At 40.5% G+C, this 12942-nt stretch overlaps 1 protein-coding gene across 6 annotated transcripts in view; it reads right to left on the minus strand.

Moving 5' to 3' along the window:
* Pcdh9 (protocadherin 9) overlaps positions 1 to 12694 on the minus strand; it is an 814947-nt gene extending 802253 nt beyond the window's left edge. For 4 of the 6 annotated variants that reach the window (XM_075949804.1, XM_075949801.1, XM_075949803.1 and 1 more), the window contains exons 1-2: positions 12000 to 12694; positions 7596 to 10766 (exon numbers count right to left, since the gene is read on the minus strand). In XM_075949804.1, the coding sequence (XP_075805919.1) occupies positions 7596 to 10631 (3036 nt within the window). In that variant the 5' untranslated portion in view covers positions 10632 to 10766; positions 12000 to 12694. The remainder of the gene's footprint in view (positions 1 to 7595; positions 10767 to 11999) is intronic. The other 2 variants (XM_075949802.1, XM_075949800.1) reach the window with 1 other exon arrangement.
* Positions 12695 to 12942: the final 248 nt, after the last annotated feature.

A 12942-nucleotide genomic window follows, 5' to 3' on the forward strand; every position in this document is an offset into this window, starting at 1 on the left:
GCTTTCATTTGCTTTCACATTAAAAGGAGATTCTGTTAAAAAACTGAAGGTGCTTGCTTTCTCAGGAGAGGTGAAGCCCCAAGTCATAGACAGCAGAGGTACCTCTGAGAAAACATAGCACCCCAGCATCATCTGTTCTTCAGGATCAGAACTATCAAATTGAAAAAAAAAAGTCCATTCTAAGGCATCTTGCTAATATTTTCATTCTTTTGAATATATCCAATGTGTCTGCATTTGGAAAAAATGAGGCAAATCTAATTCCCTAGGCTGTAAATCACTCCAATGTGGAGAGAAGCGTGTTAGCTGGTTGTATTACAAAGCCTTTACTTCATATTTAATAGGCACCTGCAATTCCAGCATTATACAAAGCTCTCTACTTTGCAAATCTTTAAAACCCCACTTAATTTCCAGCACCGATTTCCTGCAATCTAAGAGCTTATGAAGGGTTCACTGTGTTCATACAGATCTATGCAAAATGTGCCGGAGCTTCCTTGTCTGTGATGGCATTCATCTGGAGGTGAATCCCAAACTTCTATCACTGGCAAGCTTATTTCCGACTAAAATAAATACTCTCAGGATGGAAACTAAAGATGAGGAAGGGAAGAAAGTGAGGCAAAGTAACTAGCAGGGGGAGAGATGCGTGCAAACAACAACTCAGTAACAATTCTTCATACCGTGCAGTAAAGCTTAAAGATCCCTGACAGCCATCACATGCTCAATATTCCACAAGGGATTAGAGAATTTCTTAAGCAACTGCTGAGAGATTGAAAAAGGCTTGGAACTGGATATTAGCAAGGCTTCGCATTACCAAAATGTAAAGATGGTTCGATAGCCAAAACTGTGAAAGTGTGTTAAATGGAAGATATTACGCAAGCAAGAAAAAAATTGACAAAATTACCAGTCTTGTCTCTAGTCTAGCTCACAAAATTAAAAGCTTACACATATCATGTAGCATGTAACGATGTCCAGTTAAGAACAGGTATGTTTCTTTCATCCCATATGCTGGAATAATCTGTATAAAATGAATAAGAAACACTCAGATGTGCTTTCTGATCCTGCCTAAATTTACATCTTCACCGCTCTTATATGTTGCTCCAGGTACATCATTCTCAATGCAATACATGCTTGTGTACTGGTAAAGATGATCAGAAAATGTTTTCACAGGTTTTACTGTATATACATGTAAAAATGGGTCCCTAATGAGTGCTTAGGAGTTCTGACTTTTTGAGAATTCTATACTATAGCTGAGAAAGCTTCACTAATTTTGCCACCATTCTTATCTATAGAGGAAACACTGATTATAAGATAAAATATGTGTGAAAAATTAAAAATTGGATTTTTCTCATCCACTTTATTTCAGTCATAACACTTTACTATTAAAAGAAAGATAGTTGTTTAACTCATATAGGGATTTCAAATTTTAATGAATCTTGGCTTATGGAAAAAGGGAATATAAGTCTAAAGCGAAATGTCAATCATGGTAATCTATCTTTCAATGTTCTATGTTTCTGATGACTGACAGACCGATAGGTTTGTATCAAACAAAGGCAAAAAGGCAAGTGTTCCTTTCCAAATGAAATGTTTAACAGATTGAACAGTTATCGGAACTAACTGATGAAATCTTAAACACTGGAGGGTGTGTACCTCCTTATATACTTGCGAGATCATATTTCTACACTTTACCTACATTGACTGCAACAGTAGTATTTGTTTTTCAGGGATGATCTCACTTAAAAGTTCTCAATTTTGTAGCATTACTACTTAGAACCTCAGACTTCAGTACCTGCGTGAACCTGATCGTCCTTTCTTGGTTTGCAGTTCCAAATCCTCACTGTCAAACTTAAGGGCTATGGTATGCACAAATTGAGAAAATGAATGTTAAGAAATAAAAATCCAACAATTTACGATTATTTTTCCCAAAGAAGCTAATGTGTGAGACACTACCTGAACGACTAATATTATTAAGAATGCAATTTAGGAATATATCACACCACGTGCAAATACCCGATTACATGCATAGAGGCTTACACTTCAAGGATTTTAAGTGGAAGCAGTAAACAGCTCACTAGATTTGGCCTTGTTTTATTCTGTTTTGTTCACAAATACACAAACTCTAAGCCTTTATCTCTAGCTAAGCCGAAATAGAAACATCAAATTGGGAAATGGAGCCCAATGCTGCACAAACACGTACCCTTAGACAGATGGAAAAATACAAGGTTAAGCTTTGGGCGCCTGATAAAAAACGATCAGTGTCCTCTAACCAAAGAACTTAGAAAATGAAGACTGTGGAGAGTAAAAGTAATTGCAGAAATTGCACTTATACAGAAATCTGATCTAAACACATGGCTCTCATACCTTCATCTACAAAACAGTGTATCCGAGCAACAATGCATTAAAATGTCATTTGTACTAGTTAGGGTGTAATTGCAATTTGATATAAGTCACAATGGATTGAGAAGAAATCGCATTCTAAATATGAGTTCTTTCACTCCATCTTGTCTTTCTATTTTATGACTTTTAATTTATGCTATGCTAACAAGTAAATTATAGTTTGCAATTAAACAGAAAGGATATTCACATTTCAAAATAAAATGGAATATTGTCACCATTGAAAAATGCAAGATTATTCCCTTTTTCTTTTTGCAGTGGTACAATATGAGCATTGCACACTTCAGGCCAGGGATCTCTCACTGAACTCTATCCCCAGGCAGGCAACGTAATTTTAATCAGCCAATATCTGTTCTGTCATAATATAGGCATGACTAGTCAGACCATGAGAAAAAGGAAAGCACAGTCCTGGTATTATAATTGAATTAAATTTAGAAAATGGGGAAAAATTAGAAAATGGGACAGTAGATTATTTTATCTAGATAAATTTCCTGCCTTCTCATAAACATTCTGTATGTAATCATACCCTAACAAAACCTGTTTAATACAATGACATTTGGTTTTTTTTTCCAAAAAAAAACTTATTAGAGATGAATGAAACAATATATTCTGACCTTCATAGGAATATCAAGTGGATAAAAAACCAAACCACAAACAAAACATCAAACGTCCCTGTTAAAAATGCAAAAGCAAATGTAGCCACCGTGAATAACTCATCTTTCTCTTAGAAGTCTGAGTCAGTCTCCAAGGGGGTTTTCTTTTGCTTCCTAAATATGAAAACTGACATCACAACCAAAGAAGTAATAAAGGGAGAAGCTACAGCATTAAAAGTCACAGTTTTCAAAATCATTTGATTTGGAGGTAGAGACAATGTTTCATGATGCACTTCCTATCCAGTGACGACTGCTTCTGTGTTCTAAAATACAGTAGCTGGAAACGTGCTGAAGTTAGGGCAGGCCTCACACCAGACTCTCAATCGTATTTGTGTCTTTCTGAATATTCTAAACATCAGCACTGTCACCGTCTTCTGCGTTCCACATGTCATAATAACATTGCAGCGCTGATTGTGGTGGATTACTCAAAAATGAAAAGTAATCACAAAAGTAATACGCTATCTCTAAATGATTGGGAATTGAAGCAATTCCCTTTGCAACTGTAAAAGCACACACAGCCACTTGAGTACAGCGTGTCTACACATTCTCAATGTATAAATTCTTCAATCTATACATAAATGTGCATCTGAGCAAATACTTTAAAGCATAACAGTTAAAGTGGGGATGTTTAAGCTGGAAAATGAACATCTCACTTAGGAAATTAAACCTGCCTGTTTACCCAGAACTAAACTCTGGTGGAGCTCTTACAGACTGTTTGATGACTTGAAGAACTTGTCAAATGTAAATAGAGCACTGTTCTTTATGTTTACATTTTCCTTTATTCCCACACTCCTGCTGGAGAAAACAAAGCACATGGGACCAAGAAAATTAATTCCCCAAATGCTGTCAACCAAGTTAGGAAGCAGCAATAAACAGCTTACTATAAAGCCTCCAGCTACAATAAAACAGCAGTCAATAAATGGGCACAGTTGACATGTTCTGAAACAGGACTGTTGGATACGATGGTATGAGAGGAAAGGGAGGGCATTTCTTGTTCTAATATGTTAAGGCTGAATCTCTAAGAATGGAACTTAGAAAGAGAAGAACGCACTGTCTCATAGGAAACTGTTAGCTGGTTCCCTTTCCAGGTCTGACCCAGTAGCAATGCATCAGAATTGGTCTAGAAGAATCCCAAACCCTGTTTCAAGAGAGAATGCACTATTTCTGAGACATATGTCAATCTGAAAAATCTATATTTCAAACTCTCCTATGTCAATGGAAGCTCCCCTTCTGCTTTTAGACAAAAGCAGGAGGAACTGTATTGTGCAGCCACCAGGTGAAATTTGCTGTGTTGACACTGCAGCAGGGAATTGTGTTTTGATCCTTAAATGAGAAGTGATGAAGACACAATCCTGTGCCTAAAACTGCACATTCTCAGTCTGGGAAACACATGGGATACTTTTAAAATTATTAAGTGGTAGATTTGCTATTCCGAAATTGAAATGATAGGGTTGTTACCCTGAAATTTAAAAAAGGCTTAGTAAGATAGAATCAATAGAGGGATGGAAATTGCGATGACCTCATGCATCACTTGGAAACACCAAGGGAAATAGCAAGATAGAATGTGTCAGACAAACTGGGGTCTTTGCCCAACAGACCAGATCAGGATACAGAAACCAGAATGCACGTTCATATAGACAATACAAAGTAGAGGGACTTAAATTTGTTAACCTTTTATTTATGATTCTTGCATGTTCCACACTTCAGTTAGCACCATAAAGTAAAAAGGAGTCCTGTTAAAGGCAATCGTGCCTACTTTACTAAAAAAAATCTTCACATACTATGTATTAGTCTAAAAATTTACTTGATAGAATTTGTAGTAATAAAATTTATATTTTCAAAGTCATAAACCGTGGAACTCTAGTTTGTATAAAGGTTTCTAGTTGATACAGAGGAGTTAAAAAGAAACAAAAACACCTATTAGTTCTAGATTATCAAAACATCTTAGAGAGCTATTACAGAGTTCAGCGAACACAATTTTGAGAAGCTATTTATAATTTATGTTTTTCATCATAGGAAATAGCCCTTCCCCCTTAACATTGTATCTATGCCTTGGTATGCTGCCATTCCCTACCTCCTTACTTCCAAGATTTAATTCTCAAGTATGATTATTACGTTTTTATTTTTTATTTTGAAAGTAGCTAAAACATATCAGCATTATCACTTTAATTGCTCTTTATCGTGGGAGATTTCGCACCAGTTTTCAACATCAGAATGTGTACAAGAAAGCTCCCAAATACCTCATGGTTAAAAGGTATGTCTGGAATATACTGTCATTTCAGTTAGGGAGTTGCTCAGCATCCTGAGAGCAAGTTCTGGCATGTAAACAAATGTTTTCTTATGATAAATGAAGTTTCATCAGATATTTCCAAAGCTTTGTTGAAACACATCTGACTGGCATTTATGCCTTTGTATAATATTTAAGTTCACTAAGTTTTGGAAAATCAGAAGATGTCAGCCTATACTTAACTAGCAATGCCCATGGCACTGACAAGAAAGAAATGATAATGCTAGGAAATAGATGGGTAATTCTCCATGGGAAACCAGTTTCTCATCTCATGCGAAAAGTTTTAGGTCACACTAGTTTGTTTTTCTTTTTTCAGGTAATGATAAAAAAAATCCTACCGAAAATACACAGTATAGATTTTAATAAAGTAAAAATCAAACTTTTGTTCTTTTCTTCATTGAAATAGCAACTTCTTAAGAGCATTTAGTTTTATTAGTTATTTTTCTTATCATAATAAACTATTTAACAATTTTTAAAAACTTTGATATCTTTAGATGATTTCCAAATTTTAAAGCGCCACTTTTTTTCTCAAATGCTAATAAGATTAGCATAAAACCAAGCTGTGCTTCTGACTTCCACATATTTCTAATAATCTAATAGACTCCTCTGGTACTTCAAAACTGATTTTGTCATTTTAGGTTATTATATCCTGTGCATTTCAGCTTTAAGCATATATGAGTCTACAATGCTTTATGTATTTAATATTTCAAATGAAGATTTTATTTTCATAATCATAGGCATTATACTTAATATTCATGGAGGAAGGACCTGTGTGATTCATTGACAAAATCATTTTCATGATACCTTATTGTCATGAAGTCTCAGCATCATTACAAAGCAGCTACTAAATCTAAAAGGGGAAACAGTTTCCATAAGATACACTACTCTACCACAACTTTAGAAAAAAATAAACAAAGCAACAACAACAACAGTAACAACAACAAAAACCCCTCTTGACTTTCCAAAGACTCACCAATAACTGCCAAGACAATTATGCAAGTGAATATTGTTTCACTTCATTTTCTGAGACCTATGTTCCTAAGAGTTAGCAGTGTGGTGGATGGGCCACCAGCAGAGGTGAACCCCTAACAACAGATAGAGCTTGACTTCCAAAATCCTAGAAAGCTGACATGCTGAGGGGAACTCACTAAAGAGCAAGCAAATGAACTTAAATGCTAGTTGCTACAGAGGAACTATCATTAAATAAAAGGTATCTTTGGCTGTACTACCAGCTTGATCCTTCCCTCCCCCCTTTCTCCTAGCTCCTGCAGGATTGGCACCTGGCCAGCACAAGGGACATGATACCCTAGTGCCATCTACAGGCTATTATCGACATTCAAATTTAGTGGCAACAGACAAGCACCAAAGAAATAAATTAGACAGCACTGCATTTAAATCTTTATTAACAAGGAATTATTAGACCTAAGAAAAACTAATTCTGGATTTGGTTGAAATATGAGTCTCTCAGCCTCTTAATCCCTCTTCATATGGCATATTTCACAGTTTAAAATGAGTTATGACAGATCACTTATGCATTACTAAGATGAAGAAGTATTTACAATGGATTCTTTCTTTTCCTCTATAAATTAGTATTATTAGAGCATTCCTTTTTTTCATCTTCATATTTGGCCTTTATGGACACTGAATATCTTTCTAAAAAAGACCCAATTTTCTATATTACAATAAAATAACTTGAAATCAAAGATTATACTTCCTATATGGCTTAGATGCAATCACTCGACAGTCATGTGCTTCACAGCTGATGTACATTTAATATCCTACTCTTTTTTTCAAGAGTCTAAAAAAACATTAACCCCTTTAGCAACCACAGCTCCAGTGTAATTGGTGTCAGACCTTCAAACGTCACTTAAACTTGATATTTGAAGGTGACTTTTTAGATCAAAAGGTAATGTGGAAATCTTGAAGCAGGCAATTTGGAAACCCCAGGAGCAGAATTGGGCAAATCAGGATGGGTTTTCTTCTTGAGCAAACATTATCTTGGGACACTTTGGAATAATTTTCTCTTTTCATCTTTTGCCATTTGAAGGAAACTGGGAGGTTAAATAATTCTCAGAACTCAGAAATTTCAAAGCTGTTCTAAAAATTCTTGACTGAGCCCCAGAGGAATAGAAAAGGGGTCAAGTTTTTTTTTCCTCCTTATAACTTAGCTAAAGTTAGACCAAAACAAAAGAGACACTGGCACATTAATACTGGTTGACTGGGCACTTGTATGCAGTACTTATAGACCAGTAAAAGTGCTCGTTTACCTGTCTGGTGTGTAAGGGGCCCTTTGTCTTGAAGCCTCCTTGGGAGCTGCACTCTGAGGCACTGAAGTGATCTGAACTAGTGGAGGAGCGTTTGGAAAGGGTGTCACAGCCCCCAACAAAGGTGTTGTCCAAAGGGAGCTCCTGAATGACATGGTGCTTTTTCACGGATACTGGAGTGTCTGGTTTGAGATGAAAAGCAGGCTGTGGGGAGGCAGATTTGTAGTGCTTGGCCAGGTCAGGACTGTTAGGCTTGAAGGTTGTCGGAGGTGCGGGACCCCAGTCAAATCGTCCTATACTTTGTTCCTCCAGCTCAGCAGGCAGGCTGATGGTCCCATTGATAGGTTCATGAACTGCATCATCGGGTTTGGACTCTTCGATAGTAACAAAGTTCAAAAGAGAACTCTTGGGGGACTTTCTTTTCTTCCGTTTCTTTTTCTTGTTTTGCTTATTCTCTTGGTTTGGGGACATCCACTCAGCACCTTGCTTGCTCCTCTGAGCTGCTTTGAACCTCGATGCATGGCGACAGCGCACCAGAACAGTGACAAAGATCACAACGATGACCACCATGGCCCCCGCGACGATGGCAATCATGATGGTGAGATAGTCCTCGTTTTGGTAGGGTTGGCTACTATCTCCTATGTTCCTGTCCAGTGGGGTCTCCATAGTCCTGCGGATCAAGTCATAGATATACGAGGCATTTCCAGCAGTATCGTTTACATAAAGAAATACGAGCACGAGAGTGTGCAAAGCCTTAGGGTACCCCAGGTCACTTATGTTGACCACCAGGCGGTGCAGGCCCACATCAGTAGGTGCTGGCTTCTCTTCTAGAGTGATATTGCCCGTTACGGGATCAATCCGAAACAATCCTTTATTGTTTCCGCTCACTATGGTGTACTTAAGTTCTGCATTCATGCCAGTATCAATATCCACAGCAAAAACTTCGGCAACCACGGAACCAGGAATGGCTGAGAGGGGCACCAACTTAAATGAGGTGTTGGATGGTGGAGAAATGACAACTGGACTGTTGTCATTGACATCCATGACATTGATGGTTACTTTCGCTGTAGAGGACCGAGGTGGCTGTCCTCCATCAGTGGCTTTGACATCAAACGTGTAGGAACTCTGCTGCTCTCGGTCAAAGGAGACATTTGACTTTATGACTCCCGAATAGGGATCCAACACGAAATTTTCATTGTCATTTAGAATGGAAAGAGTCACAGCTTTATTCTCTCCGGCGTCTTCATCTGTCACTGTGATTACTCCCACAGTACTATACTTTGGCAGATTCTCCGACACAAAAAACTGAAAATGATTATGAGTAAACTTGGGGCTATTGTCATTCTCATCCAGAACAGTAACTATCACTGCTGCTTGGCTTTGGAGGGGAGGGGTCCCATTGTCCCTGGCAGTGACTGTAAAAATGAATCGCTCTTGTTCCTCCCTGTTAAATACTCTGGAGGCTGTCAAAACTCCTGTCTTTCTGTCCAGATCAAAGAAGGAGGCATTCGGTCCAAGCTGATAAACAATGTCTGCATTTTTCCCACTGTCTTCGTCTGTAGCACTAATAGTTGTTAAGTATAACCCACGTCGGTTGTTTTCAGAGACTGACAGCTCAATTACAGGCTGGTTGAAAATTGGTGGGTTGTCATTTTCATCCTCCAGCTTAACCCTTACCAGGGCAGTCTGATTCAAACTGGGCTTCCCAGAATCAGAGGCAACGATTTTAAAGCTGAATTCTTTGGTGCCCTCATAGTCCAGCAGAGAAGAAGTCTCTAGCAGATACTGGTTGTCATACACTGCCTTCAGATGAAACGGGACCTCTCTTTCAATGAAACAGATCACTTTGCCATTCACGTCTGTGTCCTTGTCTGAAACTGTAATCAGGGCAATCTTTGTATTGACTGGGTCTTTCTCAGACAGATACACTGTGCCATTGATGGGACTTATAATGTACCTGAGGTCTATGTTCGGAGGGTTATCATTTACATCGGTGACATTGATGGTCACTGTGGCTCTGGCAGGAGTGGAACTGCCGTCACTAGCCAACACCGTCACTTTGTGAATGGCTGTCTCTTCCCTATCTAAAGACCTCTGAACTGTAATCAGCCCAGTTGTGTTATTTAAAGCAAAGAGTCTTTTGGTTGCAGGGGCGACCTGGGCACCAAAAATGTACCGGATTTCAGCATTGCTGCCCACATCTGCATCAGTTGCATGGAGCTGAATCACAGAGGTCCCCACAGGAGCATTCTCGGGAATATGCACCTCTACTTGACCCTCTTTAAACACTGGCCTGTTGTCATTCACATCACTTACAGTGACCTGCAGTATGGCTGTGCTGGATTTCTGTGGAGTACCACCATCCTCCACTTTGATTTTCATCACATAGGTATCTTTTTGTTCTCTGTCCAAGTTCTGCTGAACAATCAATTGCGGCCACTTTTCTCCCTCTGGAGTTTCCACGATATCCAGGCCAAAAACACTCTGCCCATTTAGCAATTCATAATGCTGCACCCCATTGAAGCCTGTGTCAGGGTCTGTGGCTGATGGGATTGGAAAGCGGCTGTTGATCAAAGTGTTTTCTGGAATGGAAATATTGATGACAGGAGACGGAAACATGGGGGCATTATCATTGGTATCCTTGACAATGATCTTGATTTTGATCAGCCTGAAAAAGTCATTGGGGAGGATCACCACCTCAAGTTCAAAGAAACACTCATTCTCCTCCGCATAAGAAGCTCCGGCGCAGAGTTTCTCTCTGTCTATTCTATTGGAGGTTGTGAAAATCTCCCCAGTGCTGCTGGATACTTTCACCAGAGGGGCATCCCCAGCTTTAGAAACCAGTCTGTAGACAAGGCTGGCACTGGTCCCTGTGGCAGCATTGATGTGAGAAATGTTCAAGTCCTTTGGTATATTTCCTATGGGCACATTTTCAGGCAATTCCTCTCTAATAGTGTAAATAAGTTCTTGAGCTATAGCCGAATCCAGCCTTAAACAGGCAATCAGAGCAGCCAACAGATAAAAATCCCTCAGGTCCATGATAATATATTTCTTTCCTTTCCTTGGATTTTAGAGTTTAAAGGTTTCCACTGAGGGATGATGCACGGGTAGCAAGAGGACGTGTGCATGGACTGAAGGAGGCATTACATCTCATCTCTTATTTGGAGACAGTCACTGTCAACACAATTGTACAGACAATATTATTCTTCAGTAAATGAAAACACAGTCACAAAACACTGAAGCACATTCTCGCTGCATATTAGTAAACATGGCAGTTCGCTCTGCCACAGTTTGCAACTTAACTCCGTGCCCAAAAGCACTGACAATCCCTTGCTTGTTGCATTTGCCCAGAGAAAATGAAATTCATCTACTTTTGAAATTAAGGACAGCAGCTATTTTTACCTGGATTTCCCCCGCGCTGTTTTTTTTTTCTTTTTCTTTTTTCAGAACACTGTTTAATTCAAAGCATGAATTCTTGTTCTGCTCCTCCCCTCCCCCAGCTTTACCCATCTCCTGGTCTCTAGCCCACCTCCCCCAGCTGTCTGAGGTGGAAGTGAAAAACCCCAAGTATTTAGCTCTGATTGCTGCCAACTGCTTTGTCACATGTTAGAGATGATGTGTTTTCTTCTCTGTCACACTGAGTCATCTCTCCCTCTCAAAAGACTGCTTTTCCTTCCTCCCAGTTCTTCAACTGTCTTCTAATCCATCCTTCCTGGGAAATGAGCATCCGGACATGCTGCTGCAGCGGCAGAAGCAGGAGTCGCCGACCACTACGTATTCTTATTGCCTCAAAGCACGAAACCAAGACTTCACATTTCTTACTCAGAGCCTGCTCTCCTTTCTCCATGAATCCACATTGCCCCCACCGCGAGAAATAAACACACTAAAACTTTTGAAAAAACGTATGATAATCGACAATTGCTTGCCATAGAGGTGAACCAGTGTGCCGGGATGGAAGTGAAACACAGCCAACATTCCTATGTAACAGCACAATCTTTTTCTACTGAGCATACGAGAGAAGAATAAAATGCAGTTTCTTAATCCCGATGCCTCATTATACTATTAGTAACCTTTGCTACACATAAATACCGCAACCCGGTAACACACGTAAAAGAACTTCCGCTCAGATGCCCCTCTAACTGCAGTTTAAATGGGTGCAAGGCTCTAGACAGCTACCCACTGGAGTAGGACTGGTCAGTTCCCAGGCTCTAATCTTATCTGCATTAGGCTCACAGTAGCTGATGCCCGCGATTAGTTCCAACAGAGTGGTGCAGGTGGGGTTGCAGATACAAGCCCGTAGGTGAGCTCTGCCCCAGCCGACTACCCAATTACAAACACCCCACGTCTACACCGAGGACATAACTAAACACGGCATTTCCAATTGTGCATGCGAAACTTTACACTTACGTTAGTTGTCTCAACCTTTCCCCTTTCCCGGTAGGCTGCAGTTAAGAAGGATTTGTTCCAACACATAGAAAGCCATGCATCTGGTAGCACCAGTTTGGGGAGAATTCAGAAGCAGCAAAACGTTTCCTCCTTGTAAAATGTGTGGCTGCGGGCTGGCAAATTAGCAACTCCCGAGAACAAATTCACAGATTTGTCGTTAGTCATTCTCTCCACATTTCCTCGCTACTGCTATTACCCACTGGGTCTGGGCTCTTCTGGTATTTAACACACACCACATCCACCTGCACTTCTTCAGCTCGGGAGTATATCCCACAACAACCAGCCTACCATTTGCATCCGATGGCAGTACTGCTCAAGTCTCTAACTTCTGGTAGGAAACGCCAGAGTTGGGTGATGGTGATTTTTCTGGCTCTTGTCCCGGGGTGCCAATTGCCCGACAAATTCTTAATCCGTGAGCTCTTTCGCGCTTCGGAGACTGAGGCTCTCCCTCCTACATTGCATACTCTTCTCGTTCCCTTCTCATCTGCCCCCCTCGCCTTCTCCCTCTCCTCTCTCTCCTCTCTCTGAACTGAATTTCTTGATATAACTCTCAATAAGCCCAGAGGGAGGGCGTGACGGCCGAAGCCCCGCCCCGGGGTTCTGATTGGCTAGCATCTTGCAGTGCGGGAGGCTGCAGAGTCTGCGGGAGGGGGTGCGAAACAAGGCGCTGACTGTCTCCAGCCTCCCCCTCCCAGCGTCCCTCGGCAGCCTCGAAAACCTGGAGAACTGATCCTGGCCCCGGGAGAGATGCCTTCCAGGACGCTCACTGAGCATGCCCGGCAGAGGCCGGCACGGGGGTGGGCTGAGGGGGGGAGGCTCGGAGAGCTCTCAGGCTCCTACAGAGCTTGCAGCTGCGGAGCAGGGGGATGCGGTTGCACTCGCGCAGAACCCGGGAACCTAGATT

The sequence above is a fragment of the Microtus pennsylvanicus genome, chromosome 15 (assembly GCF_037038515.1).
Source record: "Microtus pennsylvanicus isolate mMicPen1 chromosome 15, mMicPen1.hap1, whole genome shotgun sequence".
Lineage (NCBI taxonomy): Eukaryota > Metazoa > Chordata > Mammalia > Rodentia > Cricetidae > Microtus > Microtus pennsylvanicus.